Source organism: Prunus persica, chromosome G6, assembly GCF_000346465.2.
Source record: "Prunus persica cultivar Lovell chromosome G6, Prunus_persica_NCBIv2, whole genome shotgun sequence".
Classification (NCBI taxonomy): domain Eukaryota; kingdom Viridiplantae; phylum Streptophyta; class Magnoliopsida; order Rosales; family Rosaceae; genus Prunus; species Prunus persica.
In genome coordinates, this window is record NC_034014.1 from 4,536,113 (window position 1) to 4,562,000 (window position 25,888).

The following is a 25,888-nucleotide window of genomic DNA, read 5'->3' on the forward strand; positions in this document are numbered from 1 at the left end:
CTGTTTTACATCAACTGAAGCAATGACGGAATTACTTGTTGTCAAGTATTCTGGAGGGACAAAATCCAGGTTGGTAATATTATTGCTCTTGCCATCCTTGTTATTCTTGAAAAGGCCAAAGCAGGAGAGCCTAGGATTTGAATCCTGTCAAATGCATGACCCAATGTAAGGAACGGGGAACAAATTTATTAAATACAGTTTAAAGAGAGTGAAAGGCCCCAATTACCGGATAAAACAGGACTCTGGAAGCACTGAGATCATGGTATAATGTCTGCCCTTTGCTGCTGCAATATTCCAAAGCTTGAGCCAGATACAAAGCCACTCGCAACCTTATTGCCCAAGGCATGGGCTGGGTCTCCCCTACACCAATTTAACCAATTTAATAAAGTTTCTACTTCTCTTATTTCAGCCGAAGTTGCAGTTTGATTGCTTCAAAAATGTACTAAAAGAACGTGAAATCTTGAATGACCTGTTGCCTCAACAAACCAGACAAACCCCACCTTCTTCAGACACATTCCGGGAACATCGAAGTAAGCCAAATTTAACAGTAAGATCAGACTAGCACAGCGAAAGAATTTTAAAATTTGAGAGGAAGTTACAAAGGAAAAGATGCTTAGAGAGAGTTTCATTAAGCATGAACTCAGCCACAAGCAATCTCTCATTGCCTTCAAAGCAACACCCTATCAAATTTGCTAAGCGCTTGCTGCTCAGCTGCCCCACAGCTCTAGCTTCTGCCTGCAACCAAACCCAGCAGCATATATACTCTCACATACCGGAGTTATACAAAGCAAAAATAGAAAATCTAGCCAACTTCATACGTACAAGAAATTGGCTGCAATCAGGCCAATCAGATTGGTTGAAGCGCTTAACAGCCACCAAAAGGCCATCTTCCAGCTTCCCTTTGTACACCACATTGGAAGCTCCCTCTCCGCCCTCAGAGACAACATTTCCCAACAAGAATCCTAAAGTGGCAGCTTTCAGTTGGTCCAAGCTGAACTCGGTGAAACTGGGCAACGAGTCCTTTTCATTTTGGCTTCCGTTCTCTGCATATTACAAAAGCAGAGTCAAAACTTTTTCGGGAATGTGACAGAAAATTTGAAAAAACAAAAACAATGGTAACTAACAATGAAAGGTCACCTGTGTCTGGTGAATCGTTGAGTTTGGACACGACATCAGACCGCCGGAAGCTATCGGAAGGTTGTAAGCAAAGAGAGAATCCGGCTCCCATTGGCTGATGAATTCAATCCAAGTGGGAGAGAAATGGCTTGAACTTAAAAATGGGGGGCCAACTTGATGTAGAACCACATCACTTCCACGAAGGTCAAAGGCTCAAATTCAACGAGGGAGACTTCCGTGCAATAACATCATGGACTTTTTCATTGTCTTGTTTTCTTATTAAATCCAAAGCATTTTATTAAGACCAATGGTGCTGCCTCATTGCAATTTTATATTTCCTTCTTATCCCATGAGCCACCTTCCTCTAGGGGAATGCCAAATGATACGGAAAATTAAATAAGTACATGATAAAGAATAAGTGATCTATTATTCATTTCAAATCCCCTGTTTTAATTCATAATCGAAGAATATGTATGATTCAGAGGACATCTTACATGATGACAAACTCAAAAATTTAAATCAAATGAATTACAGCAGGGCAAACAAACAATAAATTTTGACTTGTATAGATCAAAATAATTAAAAAGATACACCAAGACCAACACATAGATTGTTACAATTAATCCTCTGTTGCTGCAGATAAGAACTCAAATGTCAAAGTGGGAATATGGAAAAAGCTAGATACAATTGTAAATGAAAGAAGAGGGAAAACACCTCTATGTTCCATCTTTTAGAGTTTCCTGTGCATCATTGTCCATCCCTAGGCTCTTTAGGGCAGCTGCTTGAAGATAGAAGGCAGTGGGCCATTCAGGGTTTATTACTAGGGCTTGCATAGCATCTCCAAGAACTTCTTGTGCCATATCATTCATCAAGTAACATAAGCAACGTCTAGCAAACACAGTTAGCAATATTATCATCCTGCCATCAATGAACTGCAATGAAGAGCAACAAGATCCACCGAGGAGTAAGACTAAAAACGTATGCAATTCTACTCTCTATCTGTCATATGCATAGTAGTAGGCTTGTAAAGCTAATATTTCTTAAGGAATTACCATTTCTAATCATGTGAGGTTATCTGATTATACAAAGTCATAGATTTCTATGTGCAAGACAGAGAGTTTAAATTCTTGTAACCCCGCTACTAACAACTTTGTCTAACTTAAGTCCAGATTATGACCACACACAAAAAAAAAAACAAAAAAACAAAAAAACAAAAATAAAACCTTAAGTCCAGATGAATATGTATATGGATTTTGATGAAAGAACTTGTGACATGCAAACTTTGTATTTCTAAATTTGTGACTTACTTCCGATTGTCATCAATCACAAAAACCAAGCATTTAAAAAATGATTGTTCAACAAGATTATCAAATCCAAAGAAACATAATGTTGATCTTAAAAAGATCATCCACAATACACCAAAAACCACAAAAAATCATCTTCACTCATTCATATCATCCTCGTCATCATTAAGAAGGTCATCATCCAAAACCAAACTACCATGATTTGAACCAATATCATTATTATTAGCATCTTCATCCAAGGGACGCTCCAACCAACTCATATCATAATATAAAAAGTTATAATTTGATTATATTATTCTAAACATAAAAATGTAGTGAATCACTAAATTTTTTTTAATACTCACTTGATCTTTCAACACGACCTCGTTTGTATCGAATAATAGGCGGAGAAGGGATACGCTCATTAAAAGTAGGCTCACTAGGAGCAGTAGGAGGATCATCGAGAACAGACTTACGAATAATTGACTCTCGAGGTTGTAGACCACTTTCATAGGTAGGAATTGGCACATTCCTAATGGCATCAACATCAAATATGTCTTCCTCTTCTATCCAAGAAGGATCAAATGGAAGAGATGGTTCCTCAACCTCCGTTATCCATTCATCATCAGAGGGAATATCATCCACTAATATTGGATCAACCTTTCTCTTCCTTTGAATACTTCGTTGCTTTAGAGCCGTATTATATTTCACATAGACTAGAGCATTTAGCCTTTTCTGTTCAAGTCTATTTCTTTTCTTTGTATGAATCTAAAATAAAAATATATAAAAAATCAATATTAGACATTTAGATTAGAACTAGAAACATAAAATATTAAAATATTACAAGACAAAGAATTAATTGAAGGAATTTACCAATTCAAAGGTGCTCCAATTCCTCTCAAGCCCAGATGCACTACAAGTAAGGCTAAGGACTCGAACAGCAAACTTCGTCAACTCTGGTGTCTCCCTCCCAAAACGCAACCACCAATTGACTAAAAGAATCCAACAATAAAAAAAATATGAAGATCCAACAATAAGAATTCACAGATAATTCAATTTTCAAATCCAATAATAAGAGTTCACAAATGAATAGAAGGACCATACTTGGTGATCGCAATTTCCGGCATTTCATTGCTACTTCACTTCCAAAATCTCCTTCTGCATAAATATAATTGTCCAATTGGCAATCCGCTTGAACACGTTCATCTCCACTCAACATCATATCCATGCATGCACACAAACCTTCCCTCACTTCTTTAGAGTTTGTGAAAGTTTCTTCATAATGCAATTGTGGGTTCAAATAATAACCAGCAGCATGCAAAGGGTGATGACGTTGTGGACCCCATCTTTTATCAATTTTATTCCAAATTGGTTTGTACTTTCTCTCCACATTTCCACAATTGAAGGCAATCTTCTCCTTTACTGCATCCATCAACTCATAAATATAGCCCATTGCAGGTCTCTCTTCTGAATCAACCTCCCTTAAAACAGAGACAAGTGGAATAACCACCTTGATGCAAAAGGCAGCGTGAGACCAAAAATTAGCATCATGTAGTACAATTTTACGAGCCACAACTCAATCCTTGTTTTTGGCGAATGGACCATTATGCCATTCTTGGGAGGTGAACATAGACATAATACCTCTCTTAGCCTTATAAATGCTCTGAAGTGTGAGATAAACAGTGGCAAAGCGTGTCACCGCTGGACGGATGATCTCTTTATTGTTAGTGTAATGCCTCATCAAAGAAAGGACCCATGAATGTCCATAAATGAACTTCACTAATTGCTTACCCTTTTGAATAATATTTTCAAAAACTGTTAACTTGCTAATATCTTCCAGCATTAAATCAATGCAATGGGCAGCACATGGAGTCCACCACAATTTCTTCCTCTTCTCCATAAGCTTTTTCCCCGCATTCTTGTAATTTGATGCATTAATTGTAATCACTTGAACCACATTCTTTTCTCCTATTTCTTCTACTACATCATCCAAGTACTTGAACATCAAGTCTTCATATTTTATTGTATCAGAGCCATCAACTGATTTCAAGAACCAAGTCCCGCGAGGACTATTCACTAGAAAGTTAAGAAGAACCCAATTTTTTCCATCTGTCCAACCATCTAACATGATGGTACACCCATATTCATTCCAAGCGTTTTTATGTTCAACCATTGTTCCTTGAATATCTTCAACTTCTTGCCTAAGGATCCAAGTCTTCAACTCATGCATGGAAGGGGGTTTGAACTCAGGACAGAAATTGGAAATTCCTTCCATCATGGACAAATAAAAAGGACTATTCACGGCATTGAATGGAATTGCACAATTGAAGAACCAACGCCCAATCTTTCGGCACACATCATTCCTTTCATCCTTTTTTAGCTTGGTATTCAGTGTAGCTTGCTGAGCTTCAGAAGACACATACTTATCAAGGGGTCCTCTAGGCCTAGGGGGAGCTAGAGAACTCTCGCCACTTGGAGTTGGGGTACTCCCACTCCCACTCCCACTACCAATTCCATCTTCGGATTGTTCCATTTCATTGGAAGCATTACTCCCAAATTGGCCTAGCTCACGAAGTGATTCTTTTTTTTTCTTTTGGACAGATAGCTCATGAAGTGATTCATTTCGCTTCATATTGATCGCCTTAAAATTTTTCAAATAATCACTACATTTGGCTTTTACATTTGGTGGAACCTTTGGACAAGGCTTCATACCATGGTGAGTATGAGCTAAGTGATTTTTGAGCCTTGTAATACCTCCGGTGCATTGTTGATTACAAAAAGAGCACCTCAAGTATCTTTCTCCTTCAACTTGTATCCCCCACTTCCAAGCAAAATCCTTTTTACTCGTCATTATGAATTTGCAGCAACAATATCAAACCAAATACCAATTCTTCCAAAATAAAAAAACACAAACCAACATACAAAATCTGCAAACAAAAAACAACTTAACTAAATATGCCATAAAAAAAACAATATAAACAAATTTTCCAAAAAACACAATGTGGTAATTAAACAACTGTAAACTGTGCTAAAGAGATACTAAACTAATGTATAATCATATTCTAATTAAGAGATATCGGTCAATGGGAATTGCTAAGAATTATATCAAAAGAAAAAAAAGAAAAAAAAAAAAGACTTGGAAAACAGCAATACAGGGATGAGGAATTGGTGTTTCATAGCTTTATATACATCAATGAGCTAAGTAAAGACATGCTGGAGCTTAAGGGAAAATATGCAGGATTGTTTCTCAATTTGCGGAGGTCGAAAGAGCGAGACAAAAGCTAATGAACGTTCGAATCGCTCCTCAGGAGCCTCTTATCAAAAAAGAAATCAACAGTAGCCTATGAACCCTCACAAAATCAAAACAAAAAATAAAAATAAAAATAAAATAAAAAAGAAAAACCTGGGTTTGACGAAAATCCACCAATTTCTACTCAATTAGTGCTACATCACAGCCCAATAGCTTGAAGATTTTCCGAAAACTAACTCAATGTTTGCTTCAGATTATGCGGAGAATTTGCGGTTAGGGCTGGAGGCGTTTTTGAGAGGTGAAATGCTCGCGAGTCGTGACTGGAGGCGCGTCTGGGTTTTAAAAATTAACCCTAATATAGAAGAGCGGCGCGTACGCTACGAAGTGCGCTGTGCGAACGCTATTTAATATGCATGACGTCCCAAGCAATTTATCTGTCTTGTTTTTTTTATAATCCAAGTCCAAAGCATTTTATTTACAGTTTTATATTTCCTTCTTATACCAAAGGGTATTTGAAAAAACATTATGACTTCATATGAGCCATCTTCCTGTAGAGGAATGCCAAATGATAAGGATAATTAAATAATATATAAGCAAATGGGATGCATCATAAGGCACCTATTATTCATTTCAACGCCCCTGTTTTAATTTATAATCCAAAGGACATTTTACATGATACAAACTCAAAAATCGAAAATCAAATAAAACACAGCAGAGCAAACAAACAATAAATTTTGACTTCTATAGATCAAAATAATTAAAATGATACACCAAGACCGACATAAAGATTGTTACAATTAATCCTCTGTTGCTGCAGAGCAGAACTCAAATGTCAAAGTGGGAAGATGGAAAAAGCTAGATACAATTATAAATGAAAGAAGAGGACAAAACACCTATACAGAGTTTCAGCTTTTACTTTTTTTTACTTCAAACGACGTTCCATCTTTTAGAGTTTCCTGCGCATCATTGTCCATCCCTAGGCTCTTTAGGGCAGCTGCTTGAAGATAGAAGGCAGTGGGCCATTCAGGGTTTATTACTAGGGCTTGCATAGCATCTCCAAGAGCTTCTTGTGCCATATCATTCATCAAGTAACATAAGCAACGTCTAGCAAACACAGTTGGCGATATCATGGTCCCACCATCAATGAACTGCAATGAAGAGCAACAAGATCCACCTAGGAGTAAGATGAAAAGTGAATGCAATCCTACTCTATCTGTCATATGCATTGTCGTAGGCTTGTAAAGCTAATATTTCCTAAGGAATTATCATTTCTAATCGTGTGAGGTTATCTGATTATACAAAGTCATAGCTTTCTATTTGCAAGACAGAAAATTTAAATTCTTGAAACCCCACTACTAATAACTTTGTCTAACTTAAGTCCAGATGAAGAAGCAAATTATATCATTAATGCTTTCAACTGAGTGACTGCCATTGCAATATCACCATGTATTTGAATATGTATCTGGATTTTGATGAAGGAACTTGTGACATGCAAACTTTGCATTTGGATAAAATCTAATCAGATTCAAATTATTTTATTTTTATTTTTATTGATTCCTGTCAAAAAGTATAAATTTGTGACTTACTTCTGTGTAAGAATCTATCGCGGTAACAAAATCCTTAGCTCGAAATGCAGCATCCCCATGCTTCTTAGAATTCAATGTCTCTTGTATTTGATTTGTCCACATTTGGAAAGAAAGCTGCAAGGTAACTTCAAAGTAAGGGCAGTGCATTACACAAAATTAACATTAAAAGTTTGCTCATACACGTAACTGATGCAAAACTTGATGACAGAAAGGATAGTAATAATGGTTGGCAGATGTCAGAAAATATAACATAGAAAAGTTAGAATTGAGGATCACTAACGTCATTTGCAACCCCCTCATCATCCTTGTATCCAAGCTTCTCCAGTATTTCATGTATTGCAGTAAGATCCAGTCTCGAGCAAGCTTCACCTAGAGGTGATAGCAATGTCTGATTCAGAGGTGCATTTCCATGCGGAATACCCAGCAAAACATATGATGGAACCTGCTACAAACCACTACATGAGATGATATATTTACCTTCATGGTATTCTATTTGCAGCATTACTGCAAATGAACTTTGAAAAACAGAGGCAGCAGAAATCAAATTTTGAAGCATATAGTAAAGAATAAATAAAGTTGGGCATCAGCACACCTCAGTTTCTTTTTGAAGAGGAATGAGGGCAGTCACAAGAGACTTGGCATTTGGCCTCTCACGAGGTTCATACTGCAAGCATCGTGAAGCTAACCTCACCAGCTCAGTCCCATCATCATTTGAGAAATGACCTTCCAAGCACGAGTCAATCAGCATCAAAAAGTTTTTGCCCCGTATCAGGTCAAGTGCCTTCCAGAAAGAAAATTGGAAATTATAATTATAATTATAATCAGAATCCAATTCATAAAATTTTAAGCCAGTTATATAATCAGGAAGTTATGAGAATACGATACAACCAGATAGGTTTGACTTAGACCAATTTTAAACACAAGTTACTTTTGTAGGGCGTAATTTTCCACTGGATGACCAAGAAAAAGAAAATCAGAGCAACAATTCACCTAGAATTTATTAATGAAAAGAAAAGTTACATGACTTGGAGGGATATGTTTCCCACTGAGCAGATCAAGCAACAGGGTACCAAAGCTGTAAACCAAACTTTCTGGTATCACTCTTCCTGCCAAACAGAGATAAGCTTTAGCTCGACTAAAGATTTTTATGAGGCCATGCTCATGCACAGAAATATAGAAGCTTGAAAGTGCTTATGCGAATGAGAATGCTACCAGACCTCAATTATCAAGGAATTGAGGTCCCTCTTAATACATGTAGTCTTCATCACAAATAAAGACTTTATCACATTATGATGCGTGTGTTCAGAACTCATGCATGAAAATATGGAAGCACTAAGCCCTTTTTCCAATGAAATTTCCTGGGATAAGGAAATATGCAAAGGAGATCATGAATGACACAAACACAGCCAGCCCAAAAGGCCACTACTCTGCCATCCCTGATCGAATCATCGGTATGGTGGCCACTTAGTACTTATCAACTCACTAATATGAAAACGCATTAAAGGGAACTTCAATTGCTCCACTCATTAGTTGAGGTATGCATAGCATTCTCACTTGTTTTTCCCCTCCAGTTATTTTCATAAAAGAGAATCTTTGCAAAACAAACGGAAGTTTTAACTCTAGAAAGCATTGCATTTGGAATTTACATGGGAAGACATGACAAAACTATGTTTACAGGGAGGAGGCAAAAACAAAAAGATGGATCGGGATCATGATGTCTTTTTCCCTCTCAACTTTCCCACCCATCTCCCTCCTATCAAACTTAGTGTAAAAGTTATAACATCAATATTGTTTTCAATTGGCTGAAGCAATGATGGGATTATTACCTGTCCTCAAGTACTCTGGAGGGGTGAAAGCCAGGTTGGTACTATAGCTCTTCCCATCTTTGCTATTCTTCATTAGACCAAAGCAGGAGAGTCTGGGATTCCCATCCTGTCATTGACAACGTGTAAGGAATGGCCAACAAAAGATTACATCCAATTTTGAAAAAAGAAAAGGACCAAATTACCTGATCGAATAGGACTCTGTAAGCATTAAGATCATGGTACAATGCCTGCCCTTTACTGCTGCAATAATCTAAAGCTTGTGCAAGATACAAAGCCACTCGCAACCTCATCGCCCATTTCATCGGCTGGGTCTCCCCTGCACCAATTTAACCAATTTACTACCTTTATTTATTTCAGCCCAAGTAAGTAGCAGTTTTATTACTTCTAAAAATGTACTTTAAAAAATCAAAATCTTGAATGATCTGTGTCCTCAATTATTATACACCTACTTAACATCAAAATAAGCCAAATTTAACAACATTAGAGGGGAACTTACAATGGAAAAGATGCTTAGAGAGAGTTTCATTGGGCATGAACTCAGCGACAAGCAATCTCTCATCACCCTCGCAGCAGCACCCGATCAAATTCGCCAAACGCTCGTTCCTGAGCAGCCCCACAGCTCTAGCTTCCTCCTACAACCAAACCCATCACATATCTTCACACACAGAATCATAAAACATAAAACAAAATAAGAAAGAAGCAAAATTTAGTCAACTTCCATACTCACCAGAAATTGGCGCGAATCGGGCCAAGCTGATCGGTTGAAGCGCTTAACAGCAATCCAACGGCCATCGTCGAGCGTCCCTTTGTAGACCACATTGGGAGCTTTCTCTCCATGCTCGGAGACAACGTTCTCGGACGAGAATCCTGACGTGGCAGCTTTCAGTTGGTCCAAGGTGAACTCACTGAACCCAGGCAGCGAGTCCTTCTCATTTTTGTTCCCATTCTCTGCAGCTCACCAAAAACAAAGTCCAAATTTTCTCGGGAAAGTGACGGAAACACAAAAAGTTGAAACGAACAAAAAGAGCAAGAACAAGAAAAGCTCACCTATGTCTGAAGAGTCGTTAAGATTGGATTTGATGTTGGACGGCCAGAAGCAAAGAGATAGCTTGGAGCAACGAGCTCCCATTGGCTGATGAATCCAATCCTAGAGAGAGAAACAGCTGGAAAAGTTCAAATATGTGTCTCTGATTTCCTCTCTCTAGAAAGTATGGCTCTCTTTCTATCACTTTCCTGGGGACTAGTAAGAAGGTTTGAGAGGAGTTTTTGGAGGAGAGATGGATAGGGTAGGAAAATGATGGAGAATGAAGAAGAAAGATGGATAAATAAAAACCAAGACAGGCATATTTCTCTTTTGCTCTTTTGTTTATTTTGTTTATTTTGTGTTTGGAAGTAGAGAAAGTGTGAGAAAATTTCTAAACCCAAAAGTAACTTTTTGGATCCAATGTTTTCTTTGTTTTTCTGTTTCTTTCTCTCACACCTTTCCTTCGTTTTCTGCATTTCGCTCCTCGTTTTTTTCTTTTCGTTTTTAATCCCCTTCTACGCTGTTTCTCGTTTTTCGTTGCTTTTTCTTTTCCCTTTTGCTTTGGTTACGTTTTTTTATTTTCTCTTTCCATTTTCACTTTTATATATTATCAATCTATACATGAAAAGTATTAGAGCTACTAAATTCTTCTCCAATTTTAGAAACCAAATAGTTTAATAATTACAAAATAGAATCTTACTCATAAAAAATAAGTAAAGTTTAAACTAAGTCAAAAATATCAACAAGATCGCATTAGTGGAATTCAAAACTTTCAACTTTGTTAGTATTAAATTAATCTTTATTTACGACATATGTTGCGTTTTATGAAAAAACTTATCGTCTGATTGTGAATCTGCATTACATAAATTTAATATAAATATATGATCTAAGAAAGGAAATATTAATGTAATGGATTACATGTTAGACTTATTTTCTAGTCAAATATTACATCTTAGACTAAGTTTAGGTAAAGTTGCAGTTATGGATTAAATTTAATAATGTAGTGTCATTTTCAACCTAATCTTTGAAACCAAAAGGACTGAAAATGGTGAGAAGAACCTAGCCTAGCATATCAAATTTAAAGCTGACTTAGTGCACATTGTATATCTTCTCTGTCAACCCAAAATTTTAATTAAAAAATGCAGTCAATTTATTTAGTTTACACGAAGTTGGACAGTTCAACTACGCAAATAAAGAACACATCCACATTTATGTGCACATAAAATATGAAATTAATAAAGCAAAATGCAGTGCTTTAGCCAGACATGCCTCGAATGATGAAGAATGCATTCAACCTGATATCAGGATCTTCTTGACCAACTTTTCCAGCTCTTTTATGCAGAAAATAAATATTTTTAAAAATAAAAATAAAAAAGTTGTATATTATCATATAAAATAGCTGTTTACAGCCCTAATTTTATATTAATATGTTAAGATTTCAGCACAGGAGGAGGGGGAATTCTCACACACAATTAAGATACAATGGAAGTTCAAACCTAAGATCTCTTTCTAGAAGTCAATACCTTTTTCTATTATAATAGACCTTATCGGTATTTTTTTCCTTTTTTTTATTTAAATTTTATGGTGGTGTTCTTGGATTTGGGAAGTATGGGAAAAAGATGAGGTCTTTTTGGGTCTTATGAAATGTACCTTAATTATATTATATCCTAAATTTAGATGCAAGGCCACGTTAGCTCGTGGACCACATGCATAGAATATTTTCAACAAAAGGTGTCCTGACCATACCCATTCATAATTTCGTTCATCTGCTTCACTATGATCCTTATTGTTTTTTAACAAATGTGGTAGGTGAGGTCAATCATAATAATATATCCTAAACTAAGATAAGGTTCTAAGGAATATGTATTCGAAATATTCAATTAGAAGAGATTAAGAATTTAATTCTCGATGCAAGTTGGAGTCGCATGTTGAAAAGAAGTATATGGCAAAGTTTAATGACTTGCGTCAATCCAATGTGGTTATAAAATCCCACATCACCATCACCACCATGACCAACTATGTCAATACTCTGGATCACATTGTCGTACCACATAATGTTATGCGTGATGTTACTAACTCATGTTCTATAATATTAAGGGGTTATTGAGTTGATATGTCATGAACTTAAGTAGATACACGTGTTATAACATGACTAAACTAATAACACTTGTTATATTATGTGACTATTGGAGTTGTTGGAGGCATGTAAAACCTTTCCACATCACACAAATATACTAGGCATAAAACAATTGGTTTCTTTTTCTTCTTCTTTTTTTTTTTCTTGGATCATTTGTATAAAGTTATATATATATATATATATATAGAGACATCATGAGAACAGGATGAGATAAGAATCCACTTACGAGAAAAGGGTTTAGGGCTAGACTACAGGACACTGACGAATTTGGGAAATTTGAATGTGAAAACCCACAGGCCAAAACAAAGACTCTTGAATTCCATGGATTTGCCATTTTACTTTCTTGTACTATTTATTTCCCAAAACAGTTGCTCAGAAAACCAGAACTGGAGGCAGCAACATACCTTTTTCCATTTCAGCAAAACATCCATCCCAGAGAGGAAGTCCATGCAAATGACATAATTGCTATCTTTTTGATACATTTGAGTTTGACATTGGGAGGGATGAACAGAGTTTAGATATTATGTTGGCACTAAAAGTTAAGAGACTTGCAGCTAAAAAGGAAAAGAAACAGTTGCTCAGATAGTGATGGGAAAGCAAGCAAGAGAGGCATGTGATGTAACAAGCGCTGTCTCCAATATCATGCTTCAACAACCTATGAAAAGAGAGAATATACATGGGAAAAAAGAAAGGGCATTTGGAAAGCAAAAGGGTTGGTGGTCCTTGTGGGTCATGAGACAAGAAGCATTATTAATTGCATAATTGGGTCATGCCAGCCCTAAATTGCTTCCTCTAGTTACTGTGCCCTTTGAGAATAATGCTAAGCCCTCTTGTCTTGTATTGTATGTGATGCCTCTCCCATTCTTCACCCCACGCAACCTGTTTTGTGGACCAAATTTTGAAGCAATCTTTTTAAACATGACAACCTGGTGCTCCAACACAATGACTTGGATTTCATCCATAGTCACCACTTTTCTTGACTCATTCCTGTGCATACAATCTCTATAATTCATTTCTGTGATGATGACGACAAAGGTGATAATGATGATGATGATGATGACTATGATGACGGTATATGTATGAGTAAGAGTTAGCTGCACAAATATGATATGGGTGACACTAAACAGTGAAAAAGTGGTTACTCATGAGCATACTAAAACCTAAAACATTCCATTTCCAGCAATAATACAAATTACGTTCATCAGCCTCGCTAAAGAGACAATATTGCATCTGTTGAAGCAACTTAGGACTTTTAACAGCAGCAAAACCATCTTCAGCTTGTGCTGCTCATCTATGTACCATATAATGCTAAGTATGTTCCTATCTCGAAACTTTTGATTTGTCAGCCCTCCTATCTGGAGACATGCATTACACATGATGTTTGCATCCACAAAATGAGGTCAAACTAAAGAGGACAATAAGAAATATTTACTGGTTTTCCAGACTCAAGTGGTAATGTTGGCAGAATTTCCATTCCGGAATTTGTCAAGCTCTTCTCTGTTCTTGCTATCTTTATCTCTGCTGCTTATTGGTAGCAGTTGTTGAGATGTAGAACCAAGAGACCGATCAGGCAATTCTGTGAAGGAGAAGAATACAGTCAGCACATACACACCTTTGGGTATTCTAAAGAGCTTGACAATTACTGCCCATAGAAAGTTCTGTTTTGTTCTAAATATACAAAACTGAATCAAATTTAGACATGTTCATGATCTAACAGTAAAATGGAATCCAGAACAAATTTTACCCATTTTTAAGAGGGAGAAAAAATTATTGGAATTGCATTTTGCTAACCTGGCAATTTTTGGTCAATAAAGAACACTACCAAATTTACAGTGTACCTGCATGGGAATATAAAACTTAAGCTCGACCAATAGATTATTAAATATTCCAGTAGAGTAATTTCAAAAGCATAACAGGATCCATCTCTCACCAGGCAACAACAATGTCAACAGTGTAATGTTTGCGAGATGCTACAATCAGGAGGCTCTGAATAACAGCCACTAACCAAGCAATCTGCTTAATGCACCTGTAATGATAAGCCGCAGTAGTGTCAAAAATTTATACTAGTTTATCCATTTAGAAGATATCCTTAGAAAAGTGAAATTGACTAATGACTCAAGCCCCCAACCCCTCGGACATCAGTACATGGATTGCTTTACTTTCCTTCTTTGACCTCATTATTGGGGAACCAGAGGACAACAGCCCCCACCCCAAAAAAAAGAAATAAGAACGGAAAAGATGCAGCTAATAGTAATTGTTACCTCTTTGTTCCATATTTCTGATATGTGCGCACAAATACTAAGGTAAAAATCATATGTGATGAAAAGATCAAATCACCACAACCATACATTACTCCTCGGGGAACTGCACAATCATGCAAATCATATAAGCATGAAGAAGATTATGTTTTATGAAGTTAATGAACCATTAAAAATTAAAAGATGAATAATTTAAACCCACAGTTGATTAAGAGCACTTCAAGTGCACTCTCTGGAGGGGGCAGCCTGGCAAGTTTTGAGCCCTGAAAGAGACAGTTGTACCTGATTGTAAAACATCGTTTAATAACAACTACTTAATGATTATTGATTACAGCGAACTAACAACCGAAATTGCAAACTTCTATAAACTTTACCTCGCGGCAATGATAGTTTGGACCAGGAAGCAGAGTTGAGTAGAAGGTTATAATCCGGAGCATTTGAGAGACCTAAACAAAATGCAACATATACGCAAAGAATTTGTCAGAAAATATAGCAGAAAAACACAGGATACTATTAATCCATTGATCCATGAATCAGTGCACGAGTCAAAACTTCAACAACAACAAAAAAAGCACATAAATCATGCATTCTTTATTCATATATGGAAGACTGTCCTGAGTGCTATTCCCAGTCAGATGCTTCAGAAAATGAACCAAGCTCAAGAACTAGTATCATATAAGCAGGACACATAATGCAAGAACATTGGGTTGAAAGAGGAAAATACAGATGACTCTGTAATTAATGTAAGCATATTCACCAAATTTTCATCGACGTCGATATTTATTGCATACTAGAATATTCAAAACACTTGGGAAAATTAAAAAGGATTTATAACACATATATGTAGCATGTGATGATGATATGGCTACTGATTAAACTGTTACCTGATAAGAGCCCATATTAAACCAAAAGGGAAAACAGTTTCAATGGTAAGCCTTTATAATGCCAAAGCAAAAACTCAAGTTTTTCCAGCAAAGAACCAATGACATATGCAACCTAGGTGAATGAACTTCCTGAAGAGAGAGAGCAATAAGGAAGATCTAAAAGGAAGAGTTTAAGCAGCTAAGGGTGTAGTCTAGCACATGTAAACAGCAAAAACAACATTGGTAAATATCAGCTGTACTTACGCCTAAATAAGCAAATACTCTGCACCATATCAGAACTGTATATATCTTTTTGTACTGGAAAACAAAGGGGTGAAAAGTCCACTGCAACAGAATAAAACTCTGGATTAGGATGCTACCTAAGTTCTGTAAGTAATTAGGAGCAAAAACTAAAGAAACGGACTGCAAGAACAACTGGCCCTTCAAATACATGAGAGACAAATCCAGGATAAATTTAAAGTAGATGTTGATATTAGAAAACAGAAAGGCTTACCAAGACAAAGGAGAAAAAGATGACTGAAAAGAGAGTCTCACTAAGATAAGTTCTGTCTTGACCAAGTTCCTAAGATATCACAAATCAACAGAAAATAAATGATATGACAAATGTTACATAAAAAACTAAAGCCTCCGGATAAAAATCCTTAAAAGTATGCCCACCGGGAGGAAAAAGAACCCAGCATCCTGAAGCGTCGGTCCTGGCCGATGTAAATAATGAACACCATGAGCAGCTAGTCCATGAAGATACTGTTAACACAAACAAAACTACTATATAAGCACTGAACAAGAGCCCCTGCAAAAACAAAAGAGGGAAAAGGAAAAGCCTATGAAGAGGGAAAGTAGTTTGGCTCAGAACATAATTTTTTGTCCAACACAGAAAGGTTTCATATCACTGAGATCAGCCCATAATTCTTCTCTGGCTTACACACATTTGCAGAACAAATAGTGTGAATTAAACCAACACCATTCAATCCACTGCATTGAAATTCAAGTTTAAAGCCCAACTTGAAACAGAACAACTATGACTAGTAGTAGTTCCATATAATCATGTAGTTCAAACCATTTCTAATTAACTTTTTCTAATGGAATAAGCTTCCAGCAGTTCACAAGTTACATGAACATTCAATACAAATTAATTGCCAACAATAATTCCTAGTTTAAAAAAAAAATGAAGCAGAAAGAGAAAAAGAAATGAACCTGAAAAACGAGACCAGCAAGAAAATACTTCCAATTCCCGGCAAGAAGCGAAATTTCAGTTGACGTCTCTGCGCATACTTTCCTCCATAGCTTCACATTTCAAACAACACCAAAAAATCAATGAAACTTGGAATTTGTCCCAAAAAAAAAAAGTGGAACGAAAACAGCAATGGCGGGCTTCATTGTAACCTTGGGAGCCTCACGAGCAAAGATAACCGGCATTTTGGAATATGAGGTTAAAGCTCGTCATCAATCAGCATTAAGAACTCCAAATAAACCGCTATAAATTGGAATTCGAATCGTCCAACGTGATAATAAATTTAAATTTAAATTGAAAAAAAAAATTCGCAGAGAAAATGGAATTGGAGTTTTGATTTCAAAATTCGAAAATTAGGTTTGGGATCAATAGGAATCTATCTATATCTAATCTACAGCAACAGAATTTCACCAAATTCAAAACTCTCTCCGACTCTTTTTGTCTCTCTCAGTCTTCTCGGTCTCGGTGGTGGCAGTTGAGAAAGAAGGTTTTCCAAGTGGGGGGAGTGAGATGGGAAAACCAAATAATTAATTTAAAATAAAATAAATACTTGGGACAAAAGTTTTCAAAACATTTTTCTTTTTTTCCTGGGTTTTTTGTTTTTTTTTGAAGAAGAGTCAGCAAATCTGCATGACGTGTCCAATAAGCGTGCAAAGAAGGAACGCGCTCACGTGGCAAGCCGATGGAGAACCTATGTCGGCTACAACTTTTTATTTTATTTATTAAAACGTCGGCTACAACTTTCGAAAACAAGTTTTAACCCGATAGATATCAGGGATGATGGACCCACTATAGTATGGGTCCCACTTCATTTCTTCAACTCTATCGCACAATGTAATTGACCCAAAAATAGAGAGAGATAAGTCCTAGATAAACCACAGAAGAATGAGATATAGTTTAGTGAAAAAGGATCTCTGATTGCAGACCGACAGTTTTAGATTCGGATTTTATAGCATATTGGCAGTGTGTGTGAAACTCCTCTCCTCAAATATAGTTTGTATACAAAATCACAATAGGAGGAATTTCCGAAAATCAAAACGAATTTTTACAACTACAATAAACCAAAATTTAGAAAACCAATCATAAGGTTGTGTAAATTTATGTCATATATTGATCAGAGTATCTAGTACCATATTAGCTTCTTGATAAGTATGATGAATTTCTACTTTGTCCAACTGAAAAGGAAGGTAAAGATCTCATCCCGAGTGACAGTTAAAAAAACCCTAATCCATTTTCCCCAGTTTAACATATTAAATTGTCCCATAAGAGTTGCTCTCCATTAACAAAAGGCAAGGTATATAACCTTTTGGTGAGTCTAAGATGCAATGCATAATGACCAAATACAACCCATATTGGAAATGTATACTATATAGTAGTGTCATAGTTCCCACGCAATGTAAATGTATCATATATGTGTGATGTGAGACGTCCTCCTTTTTGCTTTTGGCTTTCCTCCTAAGTTTTGTACTGCATTCAAAAAGAAGCAAACCAGTGTTCCTTAAAGGTGCAGCAAAGAAAGCCACTTTCATAAGATTTCTCTTAGAGCACCCAGCAATCAATACACCCCACCTTGAGGGCACTCCTGGCATTCTAGCTCACTGTTTTAGTCTTGTAGGACATCTTCTTGTTGCAACTTCCATAATTGGGAGCTGCTTCACAGCAAAGATTTTATGCAGGGACCCCCTGATTATTGCCTTACAATGGAAGTTGATGTCCGCTCACTTGTATCTTCTACGTGTGTGTTCGTGTGTACGTGTGTACGCGGACGGGTGTGTAAAAGTGTGAGAGACATCCCTTTGATGTACAGAAATCTGTTGAATCAGGCATGGAAAAACAATGCAGCTGGAAAATGCACACCAAATGAGTAACCAAGAGGGAAAATAAACAGCCTGCAAGGCCTTATATTTCCATTTCAAGGAGGGGCTTGCACCCCAATACTGGAGGAATTGGATCATTATTCTCCAATATTCCCATCAGAAATTGAGTTTATTAAAATTCAAAGTGAAAAATAACATACTATTCACTCATTATATGCACATTTAAATTGATGAAACAGTTCCACTCAGAATACATTTGATGCACTTCATATTACTTCTGACATCTAAAGTACTCTGCGGATCCAAGACTCCAGTTATCTTCACGGGGATCATGAATCTAAAATCCAACCCAGCCAAATGAAGATACATGGTAACTATAAGAGGTAATCATGGTAAAACTAGACCCTCCCGGCTGGAGAAAGTGGGGGATATGAGACATATCTTGCAGGAACTTCCCCTTCCGTTCGATTTGGAGCACTTAATCCATCATTTTGCATTAATATGCTTTCTCCAGAAGTTTTTTCTTCTAACGAGTTCCTTGACTCCGAGAACTCACATAAGTTCCAACTATCTAATACTGCTATACAAATGGAGAATGCTTGTAAGATTGAGAATGAAGAACTGAACTCAACTGAATAGATACCATCCCTGAATGGGGACATACTGAAAGTAGACTGGTTTTCTTGTAAACCTCCCTGTGGATATGTAATGAAAGCAAAAGGTAACATTAGTTGGTAACTTTCAGAATAATATGGAAAAGAAAAAAAAATTATATATCACCCTGCTCAAGAAAAACACTATACCTGAGGGAAAAGCTCGAACCGATCTGTGATGGAACAAACCTTATGTGATTTCACTTTCTCATTGACTGGATTCTGATTGTCAAATATCCTAAGTTTGCAACCCAAATCCCAACCTCCACAGTCACATGATCCACCTGAATTCCAACGTTCAATCAGTGATGATGGTCCCCCATTACTTGGTAGACTATGGATACCACTTGGAAGTATGACTGTTGTGCTAATTAGGCCCTGACCACCAACAAAAGGCTTCTCTACAGCTTCCCCAGAATAAGAATGGCGTCTCACCCTTGACAAACACTCTTTTGAAACAACCGCAGGCAAGTTACTACAGTTATCCCAATGATGCCAATCTCCGGTGGATTGCTGACTGACCATTTTGGGGATTTTGACAACAGCAGCAGCTAGCTCATCACTTGGCTGGAAGTCTGAGGTTTCACAATCTGCCTGTCTCAGGTTTCCAGAAAATAAAACAAACTCTCTCATGCTAAAGTGATCCGGTCTAACCAAATTGGGAAACTGAGAATCAGCGACCTTCATTTGAGCAATAACATTACGGATGTAGTCATGACTCTTGCCTTTGCTGCCTTGATTTATCCAAGTTCCACTTTTTTTCTTGACTTCTCGGATACTGAAAAATGTGTAGATGCAGCTGCAGTCACCCTTTTTCAAGGTATTTAGCTTCTTCATCGTGGCTGCAAGGATGTCGATGTCATTGTCAACCGCAAATGTGAACAGGGGCAGGCCATTCTTAACTGCAACTCGTAGAAGAGCTTGAACTGCAGTTGATCCACACTTATTGGCCTTCACTGGCTCATTGACATTAATTGTCCTACAACCAGTCATACCTAATTTTACCTTCCCTGGCTGCTCAGACAAAGAATCCACCCGCCCCTCAGACAATATGGAATCTTTCTCTAATGGCTCCACTAAGTGATGGGAGTTTGCGACCTTTGACTTCAGTAGTGGATCCAGTAACCTTCTCAGAGGGGACTTGGCTCTGCCAGTGGCATTGGACTTTTGACCATCTGAAGCACCTAAGAATGTGGAAGTCGCAGTGTTCTCTGAACCAGGTTTAGCTGAAAAAGCTGTTGAGCTCAGCTGCTGTGTATCTAAACAGTCCTTAGAACTGGTATTCTTACTCATCTTACCCACACCGATGCTAAATCGGCGAAAAGGTGAAGTGTTTCTTACTTTTTCAGCAGTTGCTTTGCTTGGTTTCAGATCCAATCCTTTATAAGGCTCACTTACAGTTGAAGAAGATGTGGACACTACTGCTACTTTTTTCTCTTCTACATTTCTGCCTCTGTATGGGTTTGTTCCTGTTTTAGCTGACAATGATGCTGAGCTAGGTGTATTAGATTGAAATCTGAGAGTCGCACCATCTGTGGAGCCAAGGTGTTTTACCCGAGAGTGTTTACTTTCAACTTCAGAAGGAAAATGGCACGAATGTGGGAAATCAGAATTGAGCTCTGCATGGCAGGCCTCTTTGGGTCTCTCTGAAGAGCTTGCTCGAGTAGTTGTCTCTGCTCTTTGATGAAGCAGTGTTGTTGAATCAGAAAGGTGGGAAACCCCAGAGTGATTGTTTTCGGGAAAATCTCTAGGCAAAAGCAGAACAACTTTCTTGCATCCTTCAGGAATATCTAATTCAAAATTTTCTGAATATGGTTTCTGTAAGTTCTCTGCTTTCTGAATAAATTCACCAACTTGAGTCTTTTTCTTTACCTTTAAATGAGCTGCCATTTCCAAATGTGGGCCATTCCACAAACTTCTTTTTTCTGGCTCACTCTTTGCATCTGAATCTTTACTCTTGCACTGTTCCACCTTCATGTCTATGCGGCTTCTGCATAGAGATGTATCTGTTCCAATGAACTTTTCCGGCCCATTCACGGTGCTACTCTGGTCAGCTTTAAGGTCTTGAAACTTTTCAACCCTTTCTCCAAAAGAGCTGACAACTTCAGAATGGCCTTCTGTTGGAGATTTCGTGAAATGAGATTGCAGTGAATGACGGTGCATCCTTGGCCGAGCAGGAGAACGGCTGTGACCTCGGCTGGAATGGGTTGATGATCCATCGGTCGAAAAACATGAGGTTGTATTACTACTGGACGGTGAATAACGGCTACTTCTGTATGGCATCTGTTTATGGCTACACTGCCATTTTTCTAGGCGGCCCCAGTCTAGGACCCCAACATTTAAAACTTTCTCCTGAAGGTTTTTTCCTCTCTCAAGATAACTTGGCAAATTTGACATGTGCCTAACAAGTTCTTCTTCAGCAGTTGTCTTTCTATTAATCCGCTGCTTTTGGTGGTTCCCAACAGAATTAGATGGGCTATCTTTTACATTTCTTGTAATCTCATGATGGAGATCGGCATAGGACAAACCAGGCTTTCTTGATTGGGCCTGGTCTTGCAGATTTATACTTGCATTTATTTGGCGCAACATGTTACCAGAAGTTCCTAGAGATTGTTGATCATTGGAATTCTTTATGGGTTCTAAACAGCCATCCATGGTGGTATCTGCAATGCCCTGGTTTATCGTACCTGGAAAACCTTGCTACAAGGAAGCTCCATATGTTCTTATTCAGCTGAGCAGATGGATTGATTCACAACAATGCTGGCCAGTCTGAAGATAAAATAAAGAGAAAATTGAATACTGCAGCCCAAAAAAGTGAAAAACTGACGCAAGTTTTCCAAAATAAATGGAAGGTCACCATGAATACCATCATATACTACTACCAATCTGCTAAGTAGACTATTTTTCTCTCACTAACTAAATTAACAATATTGGTTAATCGACATAAGAAAAATTCCCTTTGCACATGTCAAGAAGCAAAGCAACAAAGTCTTTTAAGTTTTAACGAGTGGAGGTCTCCCTTGTCAAGCCACCCAAAAAAAAGTGGAACCACAACTCCTCTCAACATCTTAGACCACATTAGTGTCACATGAACCACATTCTAATTGCAGTGTTTACCATAATTACACCAGAAGAATTCAGGAATCTATCCCCAATGAAAGTTATTTCAGGAAAACTTCACAATGAAAAAAAAAAAAAAAAAACCAAAACACAATACAACATGCATCTTGATTATCATCATTTTCAGTCAGCGCACATAGTTCATTAACAAATGCAGTCAATTCCCACAAAATAGTAGAAGAATATCAGGGAAGCAGATAAGCTCTAAGAAATTTCAAATCTTACAATCAGGAGGAGAAAATCGCACAATGGTATTTGCCCCCACTGCTCAGAGAACCTTTATTCATAAGCTCACAGCATAAAAATTCGAAAATTTATCGTCCACAGAACTCAACTACGCTAAGAACTAGGCAAAATGGTAGCGTATTAATCAATTCATATGAATTGATAGATGATGAAGCCGACCTTCATGGCGCGAAACTGAAATCTCATGCAATACGACAAGTGGGAGCTGTATATGGTAATATGGACAAAGAGGGAAGCAGAGAATCACATTCAAAACCAAGAATTTGGTGGTCCATTAAGACCCAATCTCAAAAATCTAAGATAAGGGTAAAAACGACCTGTCGTCGTCGGCATCATTGTCGCCGCTAAGCCTAATGGTAAAGACAAAGCTCGCCAGCTATTCGAAAATCAAATCCAGAGCTCTCTCAACTTTCAAAAAAATTTGAAGCAGTTCGTTTGGAAAAATTTGAAAAGAACGACAGAAAAAGGAAAGCTCTTTCCTTTCGTTTTCTTTTTCTCTCACTTTCTCCGCTGCCAACCAGCGAGTAAATATTTCAGCTGTCAAATTCCAATCCAGAAATAAATGAACAAAAACGCGCAAACCAGCACAAAAATCAAAGAAAAATCAACAAAATTACATTTCTCGGGAAACAAACGGAAAATATTCTTGCAATTTCTGAATAGTACTCACCAGAGTGAATCTTTGGTGATGCAGAGGCAGGAAACGCCATTAACGGAAACTGCGACTGCCTCGAAGAAGAAGCAATACGTGTCGGTGGCTCATTGGTCTGTGAAAACAGAAAGGTGAAAGCAGAGATCAAAGGCCAAGTAGAATCGTAGAGCAGCCTCGTAATCCCAAATGCTTGGCTTTTCCCTTCCCCAAACTCCAAAGCCTCTCAGAATCTTAAGCTAAAAAACTGAGAAAGAAAGAGGTGGTGTTGATGTGAGTGTGATGAGTGTGTGTGTGTGTGTGTGTGTGTTTTCTTTCTGGCTGAAGCTAATTTGTTTTGTACCGTGAGGTACAAACAGTCAAAGCAGAGAGAGATGGAGAGAGGGGAGGCAATCGTTGTCATCGGACGGCTAAAAGGAAGAACGGATTATCGGGCGGTCACATCGTATAGGCTCCTAAAGACAGGAAGTATGTTCCTGGGCCCCACTTTGAAGTGCCTTAATGTATTTTATTTGTTCCTAAACTTTCTACCAGTTCGGTTTGGTCTTCGTATATGAAGATTTTCATTAAAAAATGTGGGCCCGCCCGAATTGGGTTAAGGAGTTGTGAATGTCGTTTTCAATGTCTAATATAATATCAATTTTGTCTCTGACCCCGGCAAATTGATCTTATTCTCTCGGAGTCAAAACAAAGTGTATTTACCGATAAATGAATACCATTAATTAATTGGTTAATTTCATTTTTGTCAAAACATATCTTTTTATATTAAAAATAATCAAGCTATTATTTTTCATTTAGCTTTAGGTGAAATTCGAAAGTGCAATCTATAAAAAGCCACACACAAAAATAAAAGTGCATCACTTTCGTTTTTATTAAAATAACAAAATGATACATTTGCCTTTCTAAAAAGTAAATAATTAGTGCTAATGAAGATTGGTTGAGTTGGTGAGGATCATTTTCTTCACTATTCATGCCTAGATTTGAGTAATGCAGCCGACAATCCCTCTTGGTGGTTTATCTATAAAAACCCAAAAAAAAAGAAGTTAAGATCGTCTCTGTAAGTCTTCAAAGAGATCTTGATAGGCTCTAACCCTCCAAACTTTTTTTAAAAAAAAAAAAAAAGTAAACAATTAGTTGATTTGTGACCTAAAACTAGTAAAACATAAAAACAATATTGATGATAGTATGATACTTACAAAAGTGCTCGACCGAAAAAAAAAAAGATACTTACAAAAGTAAATATGATCATTTGCATTTTCAAATTTCACAAATAAATAGATAAAAAAAGAGACCGAAACTAAATTTCCTATTGATTAATTAGGAAAATATACAAACCTGGTTTAATTTCCTACCGTTTCAAAGCATTAACTTGCTAAGTTTTCAAAGATATGTGAACCATAAAACATCCGTTCTACTAATATAAAGCAAAAACTCATTATAGTTAAATTTTCATATAACTCAAATTGCCCTCGTTTAAAGAAAAAATTCAAAACACAATTACTTCATATTAAGGGCATAAATACGTTTTAAAAAAAACGAAGAAAACAAAAAAATTAAGAATCTATGTCCAACAAAATTCTTTACAAATAGAGGTAACACGCGCACGAAGGAATGTCGCTTTACTATTGTTACAGTTAAACATGCTGGAGAAAGTATGAAAGTGATGATCCCCTTTTTTTTAATCCCTAAAATAAGATGTACCAAAAGGCTGAAGAGGATATGCTTTTGAACCAGCGCCTGGGATTAAAGTGATCACTTTAAGCTCAAAAGGGGATCAAGGAGAACAGTAAGAGAAAAAGAATAAAGAAAAAGGTGAGAATATGATGAGAAAGAAGAAGAAGTAATAAAATAGAAGCATAATGCAGATGGAAAAGGGAGTTTCAGGCTCTAAGCCTTAGCATCATCATTGCAATGTAGATCCAAGATTGTAATGCTCATGACCCTATATTGAAAACGATAAAAAATGAATCCTATGAATCCATGATTGAGAAGAATTATAAGGCCACGACAAATGTTAAGAGCATTCCTACTTGCCATGATTGTGTATTCATAAATTTACAGCCATGTAAAATCAGACAGTTAAATTCCAACAAAGAAAAGGACAGAAAAAAGTTTTTGTTTTGAGGTATGATTTTACAATACTCATAGTCATTTTTTTTTATATAAATAATATTATTTCTTCTATTTTTCTCTCATTCTTCTAGGTTTTTAGATCCGATCAAAGAGAGCATATTTCAACGAGATAGTTCTTTTTCAACTCTCTCAAAATAGAATATATTCCAAACATATCTACCATGGCTCCTTACTTCGACAAGATACAAATATCTAAACCCTATTGAGCAAAATATGTGAGATTTACTTTTTCTTATGGGTAGATAGGTTGTGTTTTGACTAAAATACATCTTTAAAGTAGATCACGTGACCAATTTTAACAATTGACAAAATACGATGAGAGGGACCAAACTGATGTGTTGAGCAAATCATTAAGTACCAAATTGATTTATTTAAAACTTAAAGAACTCAAATGAAGACTTTTGGAAAATTCAGAGACCATTCGTGATAAAAACTCTCCTTCTTTTTAATGTTGATAAGTACTAAACATAGAGAAATGGTTCCAGTAGATAAACCATTGTCCAAAAAGCGTTTTCCATAATTATTTTTTAAGTTGGAATGTGGGATAAAACGATTTATTCCTAGAAGGTAAAAAAAAAGAAAAGAACGTGCTACATATAATTGGCAAATTGACTATATATTATTCAACAACTTTTAACATTACCATGATTATTACCACTCAAGCATTATATTCTT

General features: G+C 36.8%; 4 protein-coding genes across 14 annotated transcripts; all 4 read right to left on the minus strand.

Moving 5' to 3' along the window:
* Positions 1,234–6,044, minus strand: LOC109950033. 7 transcript variants are annotated; one of them, XM_020567530.1, is made up of 6 exons: positions 5,803–6,044; positions 3,504–5,326; positions 3,273–3,391; positions 2,876–3,167; positions 1,831–2,048; positions 1,234–1,480 (listed from the first exon to the last, which is right to left on the minus strand). In XM_020567530.1, the coding sequence occupies exon 2, from the start codon at positions 5,248–5,250 to the stop codon at positions 3,976–3,978; it is 1,275 nt and encodes a 424-aa protein (XP_020423119.1). In that variant the 5' UTR covers positions 5,251–5,326; positions 5,803–6,044; the 3' UTR covers positions 1,234–1,480; positions 1,831–2,048; positions 2,876–3,167; positions 3,273–3,391; positions 3,504–3,975. The 7 variants fall into 7 exon arrangements, with proteins under 7 accessions (XP_020423119.1, XP_020423120.1, XP_020423117.1 ...); XM_020567531.1 differs by having other exon boundaries at positions 1,831–2,004; positions 2,765–3,167; XM_020567528.1 differs by having other exon boundaries at positions 2,765–3,167.
* On the minus strand, positions 6,240–10,570 carry LOC18774173 (probable serine/threonine-protein kinase BSK3). 2 transcript variants are annotated; one of them, XM_020566794.1, is made up of 10 exons: positions 10,109–10,570; positions 9,789–10,009; positions 9,558–9,693; positions 9,244–9,377; positions 9,062–9,167; positions 8,256–8,341; positions 7,828–8,016; positions 7,516–7,680; positions 7,236–7,349; positions 6,240–6,797 (listed from the first exon to the last, which is right to left on the minus strand). In XM_020566794.1, exons 1-10 carry the CDS (start codon positions 10,188–10,190, stop codon positions 6,555–6,557), a joined length of 1,476 nt encoding a protein of 491 aa, XP_020422383.1. In that variant the 5' UTR covers positions 10,191–10,570; the 3' UTR covers positions 6,240–6,554. The 2 variants fall into 2 exon arrangements, with proteins under 2 accessions (XP_020422383.1, XP_007207418.1); XM_007207356.2 differs by having other exon boundaries at positions 7,516–7,677; positions 10,109–10,568.
* LOC18774313 (phosphatidylinositol:ceramide inositolphosphotransferase 3) lies at positions 12,420–17,394 on the minus strand. 3 transcript variants are annotated; one of them, XM_020567178.1, is made up of 12 exons: positions 16,748–17,394; positions 16,559–16,648; positions 16,022–16,108; positions 15,858–15,926; positions 15,608–15,688; positions 14,855–14,926; positions 14,683–14,743; positions 14,484–14,586; positions 14,153–14,248; positions 14,014–14,060; positions 13,655–13,798; positions 12,420–13,101 (listed from the first exon to the last, which is right to left on the minus strand). In XM_020567178.1, the coding sequence occupies exons 1-11, from the start codon at positions 16,778–16,780 to the stop codon at positions 13,668–13,670; spliced, it is 870 nt and encodes a 289-aa protein (XP_020422767.1). In that variant the 5' UTR covers positions 16,781–17,394; the 3' UTR covers positions 12,420–13,101; positions 13,655–13,667. The 3 variants fall into 3 exon arrangements, with proteins under 3 accessions (XP_020422767.1, XP_020422766.1, XP_007206729.1); XM_020567177.1 differs by lacking the exon at positions 12,420–13,101 and adding an exon at positions 13,109–13,209; XM_007206667.2 differs by lacking the exon at positions 12,420–13,101 and having other exon boundaries at positions 13,343–13,798; positions 16,748–17,390.
* Positions 18,461–23,729, minus strand: LOC18773644. 2 transcript variants are annotated; one of them, XM_020567176.1, is made up of 4 exons: positions 23,102–23,729; positions 22,411–22,968; positions 19,216–21,834; positions 18,461–19,107 (listed from the first exon to the last, which is right to left on the minus strand). In XM_020567176.1, the coding sequence occupies exons 3-4, from the start codon at positions 21,718–21,720 to the stop codon at positions 18,811–18,813; spliced, it is 2,802 nt and encodes a 933-aa protein (XP_020422765.1). In that variant the 5' UTR covers positions 21,721–21,834; positions 22,411–22,968; positions 23,102–23,729; the 3' UTR covers positions 18,461–18,810. The 2 variants fall into 2 exon arrangements, with proteins under 2 accessions (XP_020422765.1, XP_007208105.1); XM_007208043.2 differs by lacking the exon at positions 22,411–22,968.